This window comes from Saccostrea cucullata, unplaced genomic scaffold, assembly GCF_032062105.1.
Source record: "Saccostrea cucullata isolate Sc308-1 unplaced genomic scaffold, CSIRO_AGI_Scuc_v1 ctg6040, whole genome shotgun sequence".
Lineage (NCBI taxonomy): Eukaryota > Metazoa > Mollusca > Bivalvia > Ostreida > Ostreidae > Saccostrea > Saccostrea cuccullata.
This window is the reverse complement of record NW_026934889.1, coordinates 8,512-29,770: the sequence shown is the minus strand read 5'-3', so window position 1 is coordinate 29,770 and position 21,259 is coordinate 8,512. Positions and strand designations below refer to the sequence as shown.

At 33.8% G+C, this 21,259-nt stretch overlaps 2 protein-coding genes across 3 annotated transcripts; one reads left to right on the top strand and one right to left on the bottom strand.

Annotated features, from left to right (window-relative positions):
• Positions 1 to 214: 214 nt before the first annotated feature.
• On the bottom strand, positions 215 to 7,770 carry LOC134241495 (lysosomal proton-coupled steroid conjugate and bile acid symporter SLC46A3-like). The gene is made up of 5 exons (XM_062723537.1): positions 7,629 to 7,770; positions 1,672 to 2,817; positions 1,463 to 1,546; positions 1,133 to 1,289; positions 215 to 317 (listed from the first exon to the last, which is right to left on the bottom strand). Exons 2-5 carry the CDS (start codon positions 2,798 to 2,800, stop codon positions 215 to 217), a joined length of 1,473 nt encoding a protein of 490 aa, XP_062579521.1. The 5' UTR covers positions 2,801 to 2,817; positions 7,629 to 7,770.
• LOC134241490 (carboxypeptidase B-like) lies at positions 1,018 to 19,564 on the top strand. 2 transcript variants are annotated; one of them, XM_062723533.1, is made up of 11 exons: positions 1,018 to 1,021; positions 9,133 to 9,208; positions 10,453 to 10,534; positions 10,760 to 10,984; positions 15,205 to 15,306; positions 15,460 to 15,564; positions 16,260 to 16,370; positions 16,532 to 16,616; positions 16,851 to 17,053; positions 19,198 to 19,282; positions 19,365 to 19,564. In XM_062723533.1, exons 2-11 carry the CDS (start codon positions 9,135 to 9,137, stop codon positions 19,547 to 19,549), a joined length of 1,257 nt encoding a protein of 418 aa, XP_062579517.1. In that variant the 5' UTR covers positions 1,018 to 1,021; positions 9,133 to 9,134; the 3' UTR covers positions 19,550 to 19,564. The 2 variants fall into 2 exon arrangements, with proteins under 2 accessions (XP_062579517.1, XP_062579516.1); XM_062723532.1 differs by lacking the exon at positions 1,018 to 1,021 and adding an exon at positions 8,712 to 8,762 and having other exon boundaries at positions 9,131 to 9,208.
• Positions 19,565 to 21,259: the final 1,695 nt, after the last annotated feature.

Here is a 21,259-nt window from a genome sequence, read left to right as displayed (position 1 = left end):
CAGGATAATTCAGTGCCACCTGAAAACGTTTAATTTTTCAATCTATTAGATATTGGAGGATATAACCGTTGACGTGTGTTGATGTCAAGGTTACATATAAAGTGTGCTTAAACATATGGACAACGAAGTTTCCTTCAATTTTTTTCTAAATGTAACTTCTAAATACCACCAAACTCATAGAGAAAAGAAAATCCAAGAAATCGTTTGTTGTAATTTAATTATTCAAGTTGTTTGGCAAAGTGTCATTTTCTTCTTGCACATCCACTTGGGTCACCGTTTTGTGAATCTGTGTTCGTCGTGAGCAAATGGTAAATATTCTGGAAAAAATAAAAGCCCCGTGGACCAAATCGCTTGCCTGTGGATATAGGATACGCAAAGGCAAGAATATAGTTAGGGTCATGGATTATACAAATTTGAATCGGCATAAATTTAGGATGCTTTTTACAATAATATGACTGAAAGTGGTTTGTATTTTCGTGAAGAAGACTTTAAAAGATTTTAACGTTTTCCTGTTTAAAACGTCGAGTACCCAATTTAGCCCAAGGGTCATGATTTGCAGAAATTTTAGTATACACTACCTTGGTATGTTTTTTAAATGAATATGAATGATCACTTTTCTGTTCTTGAGAGAACATTATTCCTTGTAAAATTCTTATCATCAGTTGTGACCCCACCCTACATGTACCTCCGCGGTGCCAGTTTTGAAAAATATAACTCTACCCACCTGAAGATACTTCCGTACTTTTCATGGCTTTGCTGTTTTTGAGAAGATACCCACAAGGGTCATAATTTAACAAATTTGAGGATGCTCCAACATAAATTCCTTAGTTCTCGAGAAGATTTTAACTGATGTCAATATTTGCTCACATTTTCATGATTATGTCCCTTCATTTGAAAAAAAAAAAAAACAACTAGAATTCTCCAATATACCTTGTGAAAAGGTTTGCTGTAATTGACCCAGTGGTTTATTAGAAGTTGAAAATGTGAAAAGTTTACAGACTGACAGGTAAGACAACTAGAAGTTGTGGTCAGAAAATCTCACTGGAGCCTTCAGCTCAGGTGAGCTAAAAATATTTAGTAACAACTATAATTATTCAGTCAACTTTAGTTATGTAATACTCAGTAGACTTACAAAAGAAGAAGAAGCGAAACTAAAACACAGCTGGCCATCAATATGTACACTGTCCCTCTGAAGAAAGCGACTGTATGAGAATAGACGGTGTTATAAAACAGACTTCCCAAGATACCACAAGTTGTTTCAACCGCTGATATCCCACCAAAAAGGGCTCCTGTAATAGATCATTCGTTAAATATTACATTTAATATCATTCGTTAAATATTACTTTTACTTGAGATATTGTATATTTCCTGGATAATAAAGGAATGCTTTAGTATATATATATATGTGTGTGAGGGTGTGTGTGTGTGTGTGTGTGTAGATGTATTTGAACAAAAATATGACCTTGCTTGTCTGGTGACGTCATTCTCGACATGATTGCACGAACCATTGGAAGAGTTAAAACCGTACCACCTCCAACAATCGCAGCTATAATTTAATGATATATCGTTTTGAAAATATTGTAGACATAGCATATATGTAAATCGTGGAACTTTTTGGAAATATTAAGAGAACACTCTCTTAAATTTTACATAGTATTATTAATCATTTACCTATGTATAACATAAGATCCGTGGAAGCTAAAGCTGTAATCAAAAATCCAGATATTCCAGAGACAGACCCAAGAATTGATACTCCTTCATCGCTGAGACAAAGATGGAGGATTTTTATCATCCCCATACATATAACGTTTTGAAACAAACTTGAAAGCGCACCATACAATCCCACTTTCACTGAATCCCAGCAAAAGGGCTGACTAATCTGGTACAGTAAATCTACACTAGATTTTCCCACCACAGTTATACCAGTGGTAAAGAAAATGAGAATACATATGTTATATTTCCATCTATCTCCCTTGTTGCTTTCTGAGATGTAAAAAGAAAAGATGGTTGTTACATAATTCAAACACGATTTCTGAGTGGCTCTATATTCCGTAACTGGTATCCTGGTTTCCGGTAAGACAGAAATTATTAGAATTACTAATACAGCATAAATACAGCAAGCTGTAAATATTGGCCAAACATAGTTCGTGACCTTGATGAAATATCCCGTGGAAAATCTTCCCAATACTACACCTACACCAACTGCTATCTCGAGAAAAGTAATGGCAACTGACCGCTGCTTGTTGTTCTCTGTGATGTCAGCAATATAGGAAAACGATGCCATTAAAAGTGCTAAATAACCTCCTGTGAAACCTTCGATTGCACTACCTATTAAAATGTAATTAATATCAATCTGATAATATACACAAAATAAAATTATTGTTTTGCTTATCACTTGACCTATTGTTGGTGTCAGAAACAGAAATTTTCGTCCAAAACGGTCGCTGAAAGCTCCAAGTAACATGTTGGAGATGACAGCGGGTATCCCTGATAATAGAGCTGTGTAAATCCCGAACGAGGCAGCCTCTTTCTGAATAGTCTCGCTTTCGGGTGATATTTCTGTTTCATTAATAATGCAAATTGAACCTGTTGAGACAGGCATTATTCGCGCAGGATACAGTTTTCTCGATATATATTGAGGCACATAAAGTCCTGAGGTACCATACGCCAGAATGAAAGCAAATAGATGGATGAATAAAATTGGTCCAGTCATATAATGACGCCATGATATATGCATGGGTGAAATAGTAGTTTGTATTGCCTTTCCGTGAAGAAGACTTTTAGTTTCCTCTTCTGACATGATGCGTTTTTTTCTTTCTGAAAAAAAAGTAAGATTTCACAACTGTTTGAACGAAAGCTTTTGTCACATTTTATGACGATATCAGTGTTGGGATAGCTATTGAATAGCTGAAATGAAAAAAAAAACAAGTTAGATAGCGTGCCATTTTCTAAAGAGCAACGGTGTCATATGTCATATGAGAAGTTCACATGTCATCAGGAATCTAGTTTTTCACCCTACATACATGTAACACACAAACATGGCGATGACGACTCACGATCGCGACCGACTGACTAAAAACGACCCAACCAAAAGGATGCATTTCAAAAAAAGTTCACTTTTTTGTCTTTTGATCAGAATAATAGGAAAAACATTCTAAGAGTGAAATTTTTCCCCATTGGTTAATATACATGGTCATACAGCTTACAAGTTATTTTATGATCATCTCCCATGTGTTTTATAAAAAATATTCTATGCATTCTGAGTAAAATTTAACAGTAAAATCATGTCACTTCAACAAAACTTTTATAACGTGCTTAGTTAAATGATGGGGAAAATATTACCCTGTGAAGATATGTACAAATTTTGCACCTCATATTAATTGAATTCATTTGCAGATTAATTTAGTATGATTGTTTTACTTATGCCGCCCACTAAATACTAGTATTGTGCATTTAACATTCAGGAAGTGACATGTCCTACAAGTTTATGTCATTCCTGTTACCAAAAAGAAAATGTGAAAATAAAAGTTATCTCACTTTCCTAGGAACTGTTTTCATGATCCACATTATATCATCATTTCTGTTGTTTCAAGTTTATGAGCGCCATGATTTGAAAGTGAGTAAAGAAAGGGTTCAAAGGTCGATAATTTTGTCTTATTTGTAGAGTATAATTAAAATACGTCTTATCTGTTACCTTCATATTATGCAAGTACTCTTTAAATTGTTTATTCTGCTAGAACAATTAGATTAACTAAGTTACAAAGAAATGGTTTCAATGTCTCAATGATGCAAAAAGAGTACGTTATACTAACTAACTGGTGATTTATATGAGAAATGTCCATCCTGTTACTGTCATTCCTGTTACCATTAATATGGTAACAGTAAGGAAAATTGGTCTTCATATCTTGAGTTTTAACAATAAAAACAATTACTTTTATTTTTCTAAGTAATATAAGTTTAATAACACATGTTAAAAAACTTTATAAATCATATTGAAATTTGTTTGTGCTTCAAATAGTGCCATTATAACTTAAACATGCACTCTTGTAACAGAATGGACAGAAATTGTAACAGGAGGGGAAAATTATCCTGGTATTTATATACCTATTTAAGTTTTATCATTTGTTTTTCTTAAAATTATGAAAAATTCTTAGTTTTGCAACAGCATAGAGTACCTTTAATAAACAAAAATTGAAGTGATAAATATTTTAATAGCACTTCACAATTAAATTTTGTAACAGGATGGACATAAATGTCTTTTATTGTCTCGAATTTGCCAGATTTGACAAAATTATGTTTTTATTCTACATTTCTTTCTCTTTTCTTAAACAATAAAGTTAAAAAAAGTCAATTTTTATTTAAAATGTAGATTTGATTGTCCATCCTGTTACACTGTTTGGTCCATCCTGTTACTGTTTTGTCCTTCCTGTTACCCGAGTCCTTACTGTTACCAGTATATTTTCCTAGTTTAAATTGCTTTGGCAGAGCACATGTTTAAATAACTTTCTGTAATTGTTTATTCTAATCACAAAAATAATGTACAAGAATGTTTTTTTTCAACTATAGCATATAAACATTCTGCAATAAGGCTTTTCATGAAGAGAAACCCGTAGATTTTGCTTCTGTTTGGTATATGGTAGTTTGACATGCTTTTAAACGCTCATATATTAGATGAATGTCAGACATCTCGGCATTCAATGATTTTTTTTTTCATTTTTTAACGATATACAAAAGATTATTTGATGAAAATTTTGAAATAGAGTTTTACAGCTCTTTTTATGAAAGTAACAGGAAGGACATTAAAGTTTAAATGACTAAGATAAAATGTCAATATTTTTTAAAAGAAATATTTTCTTTTATGCAATGCAGTGGATTTTAGTAGTTTATTACTGTATTATTCAAATAAAGTTGAAATAATCATTGGAAAACCACTTTCATTTTTCAAAAATATGTCATTCAAAAAATGGACTTTTTAGCTCACCTGAGCCAAAGGCTCAAGTGAGCTTTTCTGATCAAAATTTGTCCGTTGTCTGTCGTTGTTGTCGTCGTAGTCGTCGTCGTCGTCGTTGTAAACTTTTCACATTTTCGACTTCTTCTCAAGAACCACTGGGCCAATTTCAACCAAACTTGGCACAAAGTATCCTTAGGTCAAGGGGATTCAAGTTTATTCAAATGAAGGGCCACGCCCTTATTCAAGGGGAGATAATTAAGAAATAATGAAAATTTGATGGTATGTTTTAAAAATCTTCTTCTCAAGAGCCACTGTGCCAGGAAAGATGAAACTTAAAGGGAAGCATCCTCGGGTAGTGTAGATTCAAGTTTGTTCAACTCATGACCCCTGGGGGTAGGGCGGGGCCAAAATGGCCGATCAAAGTTTTACATAGAAATACATAGGAAAATTCTTTAAAAATCTTCTTCTCAAGAACCACTGTGCCAGGAAAGATGAAACTTATAGGGAAGCATCCTCAACTAGTGTAAATTCAAGTTTGTTCAAATCATGACCCCTGGGGGTAGGGCGGGGCCAAAATGGCCGATCAAAGTTTTACATAAAAATACCTAAGAAAATTCTTTAAAAATCTTCTTCTCAAGAACCACTGTGCCAGGAAAGATGAAACTTATAGGGAAGCATCCGGAACTAGTGTAAATTCAAGTTTGTTCAAATCATGACCCCTGGGGGTAGGGCGGAGCCAAAATGGCCGATCAAAGCTTTACATAAAAATACCTAGGAAAATTCTTTAAAAATCTTCTTCTCAAGAACCACTGTGCCAGGAAAGATGAAACTTATAGGGAAGCATCCTGAACTAGTGTAAATTCAAGTTTGTTCAAATCATAACCCCTGGGGGTAGGGCGGGGCCAAAATGGCCGATCAAAGTTTTACATAGAAATACATAGGAAAATTCTTTAAAAATCTTTTCAAGAACCATGGTGCCAGGAAAGATGAAACTTATAGGGAAGCATCCTCAACTAGTGTAGATTCAAGTTTGTTCAAATCATAACCCCCGGGGGTTGGGCGGGGCCACAATGGCCAATCAAAGTGTTACATAGAAATATATCGGAAAATTCTTTAAAAATCTTCTTCTCAAGAATCGCTGTGCCAGGAAAGATGAAACTTAAAGGGAAGCATCTTCAACTAGTGTAAATTCAAGTTTGTTCAAATCATGACCCCCGGGTGTTGGGCGGGGCCACAATTGCCGATCAAAGTGTTACATAGAAATATATAGGAAAATTCTTTAGAAATCTTCTTCTCAAGAACCACTGTGCCAGGAAAGATGAAACTTATAGTGAAGCATCCTCAAGTAATGTAAATTCAAGTTTGTTCAAATCATGACCCCTGGGGGTAGGGCGGGGCCAAAATGGCCGATCAAAGTGTTACATAGAAATATATAGTAAAAGTTCTTTAAAAATCTTCTTCTCAAGAATAGCAAAGGCATGAATGATCATATTTTTATAGAAGCATCCTCAGGCAGTGGACATTCAATTTTTGTTCAAATCATGACCCCAAGGGGTAGGGTGGGGCCACAACATGGAATCCAAGTTTTACATAGAAACATGTAGAAAAAATCTTTAAAATTCTTTTCAAGAAACGCAAAGCTATGATTAGTCCTGTTCATATGGAAGCATTCTTGGGTAGTGTAGATTCAATTTTGTTCAAGTCATGACCCCTTGGGGTATAGGGCGGGGCCACAATGTAAGTTAAAATGTGAAGGGCAATAAAACCACAGGTAATCAAAGAAATATGCATGCATCCTTAGTTAGTGAAGATTCAAGTTTGTTCAATATTTTTAAATCATACCATTTCCCTTTTAAGGATTGGTTTAGACCACTACTGGGTTTAAACTTTTCAACCATAAACTGATTTCTGCTTTTTTCCTATCCACATTGCTCAGGTGAGCGATGTGGCCCATGGGCCTCTTGTTTTGAAAATGACCCAAAACTATATTATTTTACCTCCAATATTTTTCATTCATTCCGAATTTTTTCTCAAGTTAATTTCCATTTCAATTTCACATTTGCAAGTGCTTTATAATTAGTAGAATGTCCTTACCTACGCCATTTTTTTTCATCCAGAGTCGGGTCAGGGGAGCAAACTTTTTTTAAAGATGGCGGAATCATACTCCTATATTTGCTCTGGTTTTGCTGTCTTTATTAAAACATTAAAGTTACAAATTGCTCATACAATTTTTCACGCAATGAATTATCTTTTAGTATTGGAATTTCGAATTTCGATCAGCTGAATATTTTTTCCAGTATAGGTATAGAGACATTAAGGGAATAGCTTAATTTCACTCTTTTTTGTTAGACTGTCATTTTAGCTATCACTATTAAAAGGTGGCATGATGGAGATTGTACAATTTACATACATATCAATAAAGGAAGCCAAAAATAATGCTTCAGTAGGCGGTTATGCAGGGTCAATGTGAAATACTATGAAATACATAACGATTTTCTTCCTCAGCTTAGTAAACTTTAATGGAAAATGTTATCAGTATAACACTCAAATAGGTTCACGTGATAAAGGTAACGTTATACCTAATGTGCTAGAGTTCTATTTTATGTGAACCTTCAGGTAGATATTTTTGTACACAAAAATGTAAATATTTGGGGGAAAGGTTTAAAAAAGTTCTTACCTGTAATACCGTTAGTGTTTTACTGGATCAATTAGCTAATTAAAATTCGAATCCAATGTCATTATTATCCACTCCATGTAGATTGATTATCATCATTGTCAATCTAAACAAATTACAAGATCGGGATCAGACTACAGGATAACCTTTAGTCAATATGGAAAGAATGCGCACAGTTTTCCGTACTTGTTTAAAGAATTATGTGTCACTGAATAGATTGCATAAAAACAAATAAATTACCTTGAAAGAAAATAAAGTAAAAAAAACTTTTCATTGAATTATGCAGAGGAGAGCTTATATTTAATAACCCTTAATCAAAGATCAAGCATGTATAGATGATTGAATTCAATAAATTTTTCCAGTTAATTTGGAGTTTCTTTCGACTTTGCAATGAAAAGAGGAATACTTGAGAGTATTGTATTATAATAAATTTGAAAAAAATGAAACCATAAGCCTGACACATCAAAAATTTGTTTTCAGTGTCCTTACGAGCAAGGACATACATGTATGCTTAGACGAAGAGTAGGCATTAAAAAAAAGGCTCTGTCAACAAACTGATTCTTATAGCATAAATAATGATGACCAAAAAATCATTTATTAAAATACATCGAGGAAATTTTTTAAAAAATAATCCAAAATTTTTAACGCTTCTCTTATCCTCTTGACGTTTGGAAAAATAGCTTCCATCTTTAAAAAAATCTTTTTAACTTCCTTAAAAAATATTTCAAGTATCATAACTGCATTTTTTTTTTTTACAATTTAGGTAGATTTTTTTATCATTACTAGTGTATTATTTAAAAACAATTTTCCAAAGCTGCTATAGATTTCCCGAAAATTTAAAAAACATTTATTTTATCGTTAACTTAGTAAATATTTTTTCACGTGCAGTGTTATCACCTTTATCAGTAGGTAACGATAGTCTTATGACAAGTCAAAATCTAACTCATGCTTGTTTAAAATATAGAAATTAAAGTGACTACCATCTATAAGATTAGATTGTCTCCTATTTTTCTTGATCTATCTCTCCTCATCTACCCAGTCCCGTGACTGACCTAATTAAACAGATACCGAGACCTATACATATTCTACATTGCATCTGAAAATCAAACTGATCAGTCGATAAAATCACACAAATAGGTAAGAAATCATCATCATTAATGACTTTTATAATATGTTTTTCGCGGCAAAGAAAAAGGAGTAAAATTTAAGTAAGATGTAATAATAAAGTTAACGTCTTGACCATGCCATACATTTTCTATATATAGCATTGTAAGTTTTCTTTCTCTGAGTGGTATGAAAATGTTAATAGTTTTATATTCCCGAGTCTGAAGCCCAGTGTTGTTTTGGTGGCCCGGTATACATTCATTTGTAATCCTAAGTAGTGTAGATCTCTGTACTGCATAGAACTTTACACAGTATATGTAGCATGTAAGACTGCTAAAGAGTTAAAAAGGCGTTTATTTTTAAAAACTGAATTCCAAAGTTTACATCCATTGTTTTTGCAGAGGAATGATTCTAAAGTTTCTGGCCATCTTCCTTTTGCTGTGGAAAACTAGCCCAGCTGAGAAGGCGAGATTTGATGGGTTTGTACATCTAAATATAGAGGCTTTGCACGAACCACTCAAAAGTCATGGCTAGAACTAGCTTTTTAAACAGTAGATCTGACTCCAAGGTCAGAGAAAAAACAAGTGTTCGTGAAACACTGATGCCCCCGTATGACAGCTACATGTAATCTAGTTAGAATAATCTAACTGTGTCTCGGTACAGGCCCTCACCACAGTTAGAATACGTCCCATATACTTGCAATGTAGCAAATCGGAGCGGATCCGCTCCGAAACGATTTTGAAGAATATAAAATGATTTGCACTGGGAATAACTACCAAAATAATCAAAACAAACCTTCTTGAGATTGCTTATGCCTTTTATCCCTAAAAATAATCCATATAAATACGAAAATCCAATTAATTTTCTCAACGTTTTTCTCTCGATTCAAATTACCTGCTATGTTTATATTCGGAACTCTCTAGATTGTTCCTAGTAAATGCACTATGCGAGTTATCGCCCGTGTTTCTTTCTGCTACATTACGAATACACGGAACGAATTCTATCGTTAAACCGGGTCCGTAGGACAATATCATTTTAACGATAGAACATTCTATCTACATGTAATCGCGAGGGTTGAATTATTTCAAATGTATGTCAAACTCAAAGTGAAGATCAAAAGTGTTGGTATCCAAAGGAAGGTCATGTTATAAGGAATACACTTGTGAAATATGGAAGCCCTAGTTCTAACTGTTCAAACGTCATGACCAAGGTTAATGTTTTTAAAAAGTGGGTCAAACTCTTAGGTCAAGGTCAAAAGATGTTCATAAATATTCATACCATCTGAAAGTATTTTGTCACAATGAATACACATGAGAAGGAGGAAAGCCCTAGCTCCAACTGTTCATGGCCAAGTTTAAGTGTGGTATGTTTTGTAAAAGTAGGTCAAACTCCGAGTTCAAGGTCAAGGGGTCAAATTTTTTGGCATCCAAGGAAAGGTCTTGTCACAAGAAATACACCTGTGAAATATGAATGCCAAAGTCCCATCCACTCAATGGATTAGGTTAAAGTTAAAAACAGACAGAGAGACAAACAGACAGACAGGACAAAAACAATATACCCCGGGATCTTTTGATCCAGGGGCATAAAAAATGTACCAAAGTAAGGGCATAATCAACTGAGATATATACGTAAAGTATGAAAGGATGGTTTTTAAAAAATATACATCTACATATCGATGAAATTTTAATTAGACTTCGTCTTAATACGCTGCATTTGTTGATAGTTTTTCAGTTTTGCGAGTCATTCCTAAGTCTGAGAAGCAGCTTCTAGCGTTAAAACAGCTACTGAGAAATAGCCAGCTTGAGGTGTGTGCATGCATTTCTAATAGTACACACATGTATTGTTAATAATCCCTATTTTCTCCATGCTTTTTTACAATATCCTTCTCACCAATTACTAGTTTTGTATAGAAGTACTGCAACTTAAGAAATGTTCGAAAAATTTTTTCCTTTGAATCGGGGAATACACATTGATTTTATAAATAGATAAGACTTCAAACGAATGCTAGTAATCCCTTTTTGTTCATATAGATAGACGTATGGCGATTTCCTGGTTTTGTTGGTCAAAGTGCAGACATTCAAATTTCTCCAGAACACTTCTTCAAATTAAACCAAACATTGACGGAACTTGGATTTCGATCTGAGTTATTGATACGAGATGTGCAAAAATTAATATCAGAACAAGAACGAAAGAACAAAGAAGTCAAAGAAACTGCTGAAGTGTTTAATTACGGCAAATACCATACACTAGATGAGGTACATTTTTATGTTCTTGTAGGTTAGAAAAAGATCCTTTAGTTTACATTATTTAATTAAGAAATAAAGTCCGCGTTTTCGTGAATGTTGCAGAATAACCTCCGAGGTCGAGAAATGTTGTTTGAAAGATAAAGCCGAGGCGTTAGCCGAGGCTTTTATATTTCAAACAACATTTCGAGACCGAGGAGGTTATTCTGCATCATTCACGACAACAAGGACGTTATTTCTATTCTACCAGAAACGATTAATACGGCTGATCGTTTCCTCTATAGAGAAACGAATTAGGTCACCATGTCTCGATTACGCTGTTCCATTTAACACCAGAGATCAAATTTGTTTGCTTACCTGTGTATAGAATGCAGACGATTTGCGCTTTCGTTACATTAAAAATAGCCTTTTTAGATTACAAATTTGTTCGTTATATGTATTGATCAGTCAGAATGAATATACAATAACAAATTCATGTTCCTGTTTTACTGCTAAAATCACGTTGTTTAATGTGTAGGGAGGTCCGTGGAATAGCCCCGCTTAGCTTTAAAAACCGACATTCATCAGCAACTTGATGCAATTTACTGTGTTTATATTGCAAAAGACGACACATCGATGCGGTCTAAACAAGTATTACATTCTACAGCCAAAAATGCATTTGAATTGTTCAGATTTGATACGTGTTTCTGATCTGATAATTTTTTGATGACGTTCGTGATTTATTGGAGAATAATGTACGGCGGTTTCCTTTGATGTTTTGAATAATTGTGGTAGAATTTAGGTTCATTGACATTGATAAGGGCTATAAGTCTCACTGAGATAAATGATTATTGCTCACCGTGGAAAAAAGATTTTTAGGCGGATTCTGACTTGCACCATACATTTATTGTATAAAACATTAAAATTTGATTTTTTTTAAAATGACTACTACAGGTATTTAGCTTTGATAGACATTGAATTTGTCAAAGATAAGGCATGATTATGATATCTACTTGCATTGAAACATATATTTGAGATTGTTTATTTCCAGTGTATGTGACGAAAAAGCAAATCGGTACAAATGGTATTTATCAATTCACCCCTACTATTGTTATTGTGATTTAAATTCAAGACACGTGGTTTAGGTTTACCTATTTTAAGGTTATAGGGTAGAACTGGTTTTATAAATAAAATTGGCAGTACACAGGAAATTGCTCTAGTCTGTTTCTTTTATAAACATGTCCTGTGAAAAATGTGTTTCCAGACCTTTCTGAAAGACTTTCATGATTTTCAACAGAAAAGGGTGGCTGAAGGGGGAAGGGGGTGGTAAATAACATTATATCTTATCATAGTTTACGGCAAAAATTAGAGCTCACTAGCGACCGATACGCTGGTAAAAAAAGTGTAATATAATCTGAACTGACAAACCTCTGTTTGCCTTATGTGGAAATTGTTATTAATGCAATAATGCGCATCTAACCACGAGTAACTGACCAATAATTATATTATTGTTGATCGAATACTTTGACACCAAATACATTATTACATACTATTACTTCGAACACGTGGTTCAGGTCAATCTATGATCATGTCAATGGAGTGCAAAATAAAACAAAATGTTCTCATGAACAAAATGCAAAGATTAGAAACTATGAAAGATGTCACGGGCGTTTTTAATTTGCTGTTAACTAGTTAAATACATGTATGTTCAATAAAATGCATCCGTAGTTAGAGTCAAGTTCAGAACACCAGCACTTCAAGAGTAGGGAAAACGAGCAGCTTCTGGTATGCATTTAAATGTACATAAGTGTACACGTGATCGCGTGTTTTGGCCAAGGAATCCACCTGACAATTGTATTCACCGATAGTACAATAAAGGAATTTATCAAGCGTAAAATTCCTGTTGTATTTGTAGTAACCCATAATGCAATTCTCATTCAGCTGATTTGTCAGTGAAAGTCACATTGGTGCCTCATTTGCTAATCACGCCAAAAAGTATAGTCCCGGTTCCCATGCAAAAATATTTGTCCAGAAAGAAGCTTTAAATCATGACAGCGGAACATTGTAACATAGAGAATATAGAATACTTATATCCTTGTGTACCCATAAATCGTCCCCTTACGACATTTGACGTCATAGTAACAACGAGCGCGTGCAAATTGATAAACAAACTTCAGTGCTAGTTATAGAATGGAATTGCTAATTAAATGTTAAAAATTATTTTTTCTTACCACTCTTCACAAGATTTTTAGAACTCTTCTACAAAATCAAACTTTTACACTTAAGAATATCACCCATACCCTATTTTCGTCCTTCAGACATAAAACGGCCGCAGAAGATTGTTCTATTTGTTTTCCCGTGATTTGTGATTAAAAAAGGGTTGGAAAATCATTAAAATAAAAATTGTAAATTTTAATTGTTAATTTTAATTTTTTATTTATCAATTTAAGAACATTAAATTGCTTTCGCTATTACCGACTCCGTTTTCTTTAACGAAATAAAAAAAAAAAACACGAACGTGCTTTCAGATTAACATTGTCAACGATGTCATGTGTGCTCATCAAATTACCTGATATGCAAATTATACAATGTTTTATTTTAGATTTTCCAAAATTCATTGACCTTACTTGCAAAAACCGATAGAAAATCAAAATATTTGAACAGTGCAATTCTGGCACAATCTGAAAAAAAAAACCAATAGGAGTACTATTATTCAATGCGTAGACTTGAATTGATCACCTAATTATTAAAATAATGTGTGAAATATTCACGTTACAGGAGAAAAAAAAATTATCATCTAATAGCTCTGCAGTAGATGAAAAATAAAAGAGTTCGTAGAAAAGATCTTATTTTACTTGATTATATCGTGAAGTTCGACCCAGTAGACGCCCGGATTAGTTATGCTTCAATGCACGTGACGTAGCACCTGTCAAACTGGTAAAAATTGTGACAAAAATACTTTTTTTGGTCGGCTCAATAAAACGACTGTTCGGAATGTTCAATAAAATAAATTCTTGCTTTGTAGAAATAAAATATTTTCTTCTTGATTTCTTGATCACTTATAAATTATGCCGACTTTTTTGCAAACAAGGGCGGGGGGGGGGGGGGTGATGAAGACTGGCGGCTGGGCAAGGTCAATTGTAGATCTATTCAAACAATGTGATCATCAATGCTTGGTCATGTTGTAAGATTGATTTTTTTTAAGGAGCTGGTATAATAAATTCTTATGTATGGGAAATATTTTTGATATAATATATTTGGTTTTTATTTATTTGCGGTCTCAATAACATATTCCTGTATAGAAAAATCTCGATTATATTAAACGGTATAAAAACAAAACACACACACAAGAAAAGGGAAAATCAGCAGCACAGTATACATTGTTTTAATTTGTAGTACCAACAGAATTTTTGTTGTTGGAAGCATTCACAGCTGTTAATTAAAGTGACTGTTAAAATCTTTGATTTTTGTGGAGACTATCATTTGCAGTGATGACTTATAGATTTTTTCCCCTGAAATAATTACGGATACCCGCATGGCCGCATAGAACGTCAACCAAACACAGGTAACGTCAATATCGTAGGTGGAAAGTGTATAGGATCCTTAAGATTTTTTAGCGTTAATTTCTTTTTATAAAATTCTTAAATTAAAAGCCCATGCACCTAATTCAATACAATGACAGGTATAAAATAATAAAATGAAGGAATATTTGATCTGGAAGTAATTTTGGGGAATTAAATGCCGTGTACACTTTCAATAAAAAGGGACCTCATGAAAAATCAGATATTTTAAGTATTTTTATTTTATTTAAGTTTCAAACTAGTTTAAACTGCAAATTCTGAAAAATAATTGCTGAAAAAGTTGCATCATTGTGTTCACTAGTCATAACAATCAAAAATGACGTAATCGATACCTAGTTCGAAACGTGCTGGTCTCGAGAAGTTTGGGGACGAATTTAGGGTACACGACGATATTTGAATGAATTCAAGAGAGATCGATTGGAGTAAATTTCTAGAGAATGATATTATAGGGTGGTGAAAACTAAAACGCAACATAACTTTTCTGTTTACTATGTCTCCACGTGCTAGTCCCTTCCTAGCCACATTTCCGTGAATAATTTACCCTATCTCGCTGTAGTCTCGTTAACTCTCGCCAGAGCGACTGCCAGGGCTACTCTGAACTCATCAGGTTCCGAACACATTTGTAGGGGTGAATTGTCAAAATTACTTAATTTGGATATTGTTGTGTTTTAGGTCAACAATTGGATTGACAATGTTACGAAGTTTCACCCTAATATAACCTCAGTGTTTGAAGTCACAAAGTCTTACGAAGGACGCACAATCCGCGGAATAAAGGTTATTTCTATGTTTCTCCATTTTCATTTAATATGTTATATTAATTTTGGTTCGCTTATAACTATAAATTTCTTAGCAAATCTAAAGTTTCGCATAATCATATATAAAGTAACGTATACTCTAGAAACACACATTATATTGCTTAATATATAGATTTCAACCGGTGACGGAAAAAGCAAACCAGGCTTCTTCATCGAAGGGGGTATTCATTCAAGGGAGTGGATTTCACCTGCCACTGTGCTGTTTATGGCTGGTCAAGTAAGATTTCATTTCTAAGCTGCAAAATGCCAAAGGACCCTCGCATGAGACCCCCAGAAAACCGAGACCCTGTGTCACGGTCTACGTTTGCGCGACGAAGAACCCTAAATATTCAATGGCCCTGAGTGCCGAGCTATGGTCAAATTTTGAAGCCTTTCACTGGTATATATTAACTTCTCTGTATGAGTGAAAGATTCTCGAAAGGGACATAGATCAATCAAATTGCGAAAAATTTCTTTGAATTTGTATTTGTCATGAATGTGCTTTCTTTATCTCAAACAGGGCATTCTCGGTCCAGGAGGGAAATTTTGCTACTGATATATGTTCTTTGTTTTATTAGAATATTAAAACTATATGCTAAAAAAAATAAAAATACAAAATTAAGTGTAGATTTACGTGATGTTTGCTATTTACGTTCAAATAAAAATTTTTCGCCGATTTTGAACTTAAATATTCCCGCGTTTCTGTAATTAAATTGACTTTAAACTGTGTCTGATATTTAATTCCGAGTCGGAAATAAATCGGTTATTGTTTTAAATCTCGGATATCTATGAAACGCGATTGATTTAAATTTTGTAATTTACAGGAAAGTCTTATCTTTATATAATGTAACAAAATAGAAAGATCTTTGTAATCTTAGTAAGTCTTTACTTATCAAAAATACGCCATATACGACTTTAAATTATTTTTTAAAGATGTTGGATAGATATACAGCTGATCTACGTATTAAACAAATGGTGGACAGTTTTAATTGGTTTATCCTTCCCGTATTCAACGTAGATGGCTATGAATATACCTGGAGTAAGGTAAATTTATCATAAAATTATATATATAATTTATATTGGTTTGATCCGAATGGTTGATTTTAAAATGAATAAAATGAAATATATCCTCGAAAATGCTTTATGTTCAGATAATTTTGTTTTATAACATAAAGTTTGAAGGAACTTATTATTTATAACGACAGAATCGTAATTGGAGAAAGACACGCTCTAAGCATGGTCTATGTGTTGGGGTGGATCCAAATAGAAACTGGGATTATGATTGGTGCAGTAAGTATGCAATCAGGAACCTGACAAGAAGTCTCAAAATGTTTGATTTCTACAAGTGCTGCTTGTGCTCTATAGTATTTTGCTACCATTAGTGTTTCATAATTCTTTCGAATAAAATACGAAACAGTTGAAAATTGTACTGAAGATTCTTTTATGGATGTGACATGAAATTTAAATGCAGATAGTTGCAATTGATGGGTATACATAAACACTGAAATATTGTTTTTTTATTAGAGGAGGGAGCAAGTAAAGACCCTTGCTCTGATATGTACTGTGGTCCAAAAGCCTTCTCTGAAGTAGAGGTGAAAGGAGTAGCAGACTTTATCATGAAGAACTCCAAAGGAATGAAGGGATTCATCGACTTCCATAGTTTCGCTCAGCTTTGGATGAGTCCTTGGGGATACACCACAAAACTACCTCCAGATTTCAAGGACCAGGTATTAGATAATTGCTTTGAGGTGGTATCAACTCAAATTATTTTAAAGTTTTTTTTTTAAATTTACGAACAATAATGCAAAACTAGGAAATATTTAAGTTATTCTTTTGATCAGAATATACAACTCAAAGAAGAAGGTACAGTTTCAATACAAATTAAGCCCGATATTTTTCTAAAATATGAAACTGATATAAGAAATCAAAGTTCATTCTTTCTGAATCATATATTTTCCCTCCAGTAGAATATACAAGTCGTTTTTCTCATATGACTTCCTTTATGCTAATTGTGACCTCACTAACTTGTGCATTTTCCCGTATTTTCTTTAAAAATTGCAGAAGACATCAATTTTCAGTGGAATTTTCTTTAAGAAAACATACTCTGCCACTGTCGCCCAGAAAGATTTTGAGATATGTGATTTTTCATAGCAGTTTACATAATATATCCAAAAAATTAAAGTGGGCGACGGTGGCAGACACTATTTTCTAAAGGAAAATTAGCATAGAAATGAGTCATTTTGAGGCTTTTCTGCATTAAACTTAGAAATGCACCAAATTAACTAGGGCTAATTGTAACGGGGACCGTTACAGATGTTCCCCAAACGCTCCCCAACTCCCTTTTGGTGCCGTATTCCCTGTAAGCGCTATTAAGTTAGACACACTTTATGCAATTTAGACTTAAACAACGTTTTCCCAGAAGAATACAAAATGTATTTAAATTTTAGCATTGCACGCGTGCTCGTCTGAATGCATGTGGGTAATGACCACATCATCTTGTCTACACTATATATATATATATATTTTAATATACTTAATAACAAATCAATTAATCCAGAAGTATTAGGAAATACACTCATTTAAGTGTATTTTAATATTACTCATTTCACATGCTTGCACGTGCATGCACGTGCATGAGGACTATACCTTCTTGTAGGAGTCTTTTATGTCTGTCTATGTTCTAAATCCCATCCTGTTTGGTTGAAAAACAAGGGAGTCATAGCCATTTCCAGTTTTAGCCAATAAGATTGCAGCACACGTGCATGCGCGTGTTTTCACGGCAATTGTTATTTATCATATTGTAGTACATCCTAAAGTATATATATATTTTAGATTTCATAGCATTTCGTCAAAAAACAAAAAAGATATTGAGATTTTTGTTTCAGCCAATCAGAACGAAGCGCACGTACACGTACGTGCATGATGACCATACCTTCTTGTAGGAGTCTATTATATCTGTCTATATTCTAAATCCCATCCTGTTTGGTTGAAAAATAAGGGAGTTATAGCCATTTCAAGTTTAAGCCAATCAGATTGCAGCGCACGTGCATGCGCGTGTTTTCATGACAATTTTTATATATAATAATAATATTGTCCTAAAGTATGCCTATATTTTCAATTTCATACCATTTCGTCAAAAAACAGAAAAGATATTGAGATTTTTGTTTCAGCCAATCAGAGCGAAATGTGCATGCGCGTGAGTTCGTGCTAATTTGACAGTGTCATATTATCTACACTATTAATATATCTTTATATAATGAGTTTCAAATCATTTTATTAAAATATGTAAAAGTTATAGCGATATTAAGTATATCGGTCATTTCACTCATTTCACGCACACGCACGTGCATGCGTATGCGCGCAAAATGACCTTCGTTCCGCACACCTACACTACACACCTATTAACCCTAAAAAGGTTTTAGCTTAGTTGGGTGAACAGTTTCTGAGAACACTCGCGGACAAAAAAGTACCGGAGAACAAAGAAGAAAAAAAAGAATAATAATAATAATAAGAAACCGAGTAAAAACAATATGTTCCCAAACTCCGTTTGGGGAACATAATGACGTCATATTTCCAGAATGATTCTCCTTCATGCCATATTCTTTCATGATTTATCATATTCATCTACTCAACTATTGTTAAAGCCATTTCATAACCTTTTCAGAACATTAAATTTTTAGGGCACAATAAAGCTCAAACTGCACCTTCTTCTTACATGAGAAATACTAACAGAAAAAGAAAGGAAATGATATTGCACGTTTTCAAAGAGTTTTGACCAATAGCAGTTGAGTTTTTGAGTTTGATAATTGTGTTCTTAACATGTTGGCACATTTTTTTGTTTTAAACTTGAATAAATGCTTATAATTTTTAGGACAAGGGATCTCAATTAGCTGTAGAAGCATTGGAAAAAGTATATGGTACCAAATACAAGCATGGTAGCATTGCCAATACTATTTGTAAGTTCTGAAATACATGGTGTCAAAAATTTTATTTTGTAACATCCGCATTTGTCTTTCATTCACAATTTTATCTCGCCAGACGTTGCAAGTGGCAGCAGCGCCGACTGGACTTATGGGGCCGCCAAAATCAAATACTCCTATGGTGTAGAGTTACGTGATACTGGAAAATATGGATTTCTTCTGCCTCCAGAGGAGATCATTCCATCTGGAAAAGAGACATTGGAGGCTCTCATAGCTTTAGCTAATTATGTTGTCAATAATTAGTTATATATTCCATTTAAAGAAATAAAATAAATTAAAAGAATATCTTTTTTTAGTTGTGTTACATAATGTACAATGTTTTTGACATTTGGTATTTAAAAATTCTTATTGCTTTAGCCAGGTACGATGCATCATTTTTTCTTATCATCAGAGGGGTGAAACTCCACTATCACCTGCTACTGGTGTATGTGTCTCCTATCATTCGCTTCTCAAGAGCGTGTCATATATGCGTTTGATCTCTGGCGAGATCAATTTTTAAAGCGAGGCATACTACTCACTAATAAGTTGATATATCAAGGTTTCAACAACCTCGTATAAAATCGGCATTTCGTAAATTCTATGATCGTTATAATGACCTTATTCGCAAATATAATTTATCTTTGTATATTTTGGCTGGTTTGTTACATACCAATTTTTATGTCTTTGTTTTTATACCGAATTTGAATGCATAGTGCGCCCTGTGGGCGTGACTGGTCAACATGAGATGTTTAATCCTCCTACGCACCTGATTCCACCACTGGAATATCCAGGGGTCAGTCATTGGATGAGGGGCCTTCCATCCTAACATCGTCACTTTATCAACGATGTCTAAGTAAAGAAGTTTAGGATGGCATACGGTAATTTCCGTATTGTCAAAGAAAAATAACAGACTTTGCATGTGCTTGATCATATTTATATTGATAATCTCTATATTTAAATACTTTAAACAAATTTCGTACAAATTCGTACCAATTATATACCTAATAATGTAGTCTCACTTGGCCAGGAAAAATGAAACTCATGTGGAAGCATCCTCAAGTAGTTAAGATTCAAGTTTGTTCAAGGCATTATCCCAGTGTTAGGGTGGGGCCACAATTTGGGATCAAATTTTAACTTAGAAAAACATTGGAAAAAATCTTTTAAATATTCTTCTCAAGACCAGCAAAGCCATGATTGATCATAGTTTTATGGAAGCATCCTCTGGTAATGTAGATTCAAGTTTGTTCAAATTATTTATGACTCCCGTGTGTAGGGTGGGGTCACAATGGGGGAGCAAAGATTAACATTAAAAACAGGAAAAATCTTTTACAATCTTCTCAAGAGCGGCAAAGTCATGATTGATCTTAGCTATATTGAAGCATCCTCTTGTAGATTCAGGTTTGTTCAGATCATGACCCCTGAGGTAGGGGTGGGACCATAATGGAAGATCAATGTTATAAGAAAGATAAATTAAAGAATTCTTCTCGAGAACAACAAAGCCGCGATTTTCATACTTATACGGAAGCATCCTCGGCTAATGTAGATTCAATTTTGTTCAAATTATGACCCCGAGGGTAGAGTCGGGCCACAATGGGTGATTGAACTTTTACGTAGAATTACATAGGGGAAATCGTTAAAATTCTTCAAAAGAATACAGCCATGATTGACAATAAAAAAGCATCAAAAAGGTAATGCAGATTTTAATTTGTTCAAATTATGACTAGTCAGGATAATACAGGGGCCATTCAAGTGGAGCATTGCTATACAAAGGAATATAAAGGCTACACATGTATCAAGGAATTTTTTCATCTTATTAACAACAAAGCCATTATGAATCATATTAATTTAAATACATCCGTAGGCAGTATAGATTTGAGTTTTTTCAACTACCCCTCCCCCCTCTTCCCCTGAACCCACTTATGTTTAAACTTTTCAATACTGAACTGATTTTTTGCTTTTACTTAGGCAGATTCT

What these genes read in the sequence shown, in the direction of transcription:
- LOC134241490 (XM_062723533.1), top strand. Translation starts at nt 9,135, where the DNA reads ATGATTCTAAAGTTTCTGGCCATCTTCCTTTTGCTGTGGAAAACTAGC. An exon ending in TGAGAAATAGCCAGCTTGAG is followed by an intron (nt 10,535 to 10,759) that starts GTGTGTGCATGC and finishes TTGTTCATATAG; the next exon opens with ATAGACGTATGGCGATTTCC. An exon ending in GCACAATCCGCGGAATAAAG is followed by an intron (nt 15,307 to 15,459) that starts GTTATTTCTATG and finishes CTTAATATATAG; the next exon opens with ATTTCAACCGGTGACGGAAA.
- LOC134241495 (XM_062723537.1), bottom strand. Translation starts at nt 2,800, where the DNA reads ATGTCAGAAGAGGAAACTAAAAGTCTTCTTCACGGAAAGGCAATACAA. An exon ending in GGATCTTATGTTATACATAG is followed by an intron (nt 1,547 to 1,671) that starts GTAAATGATTAA and finishes ATTAAATTATAG; the next exon opens with CTGCGATTGTTGGAGGTGGT. An exon ending in GTTTCGCTTCTTCTTCTTTT is followed by an intron (nt 318 to 1,132) that starts GTAAGTCTACTG and finishes TATTTTTTCCAG; the next exon opens with AATATTTACCATTTGCTCAC.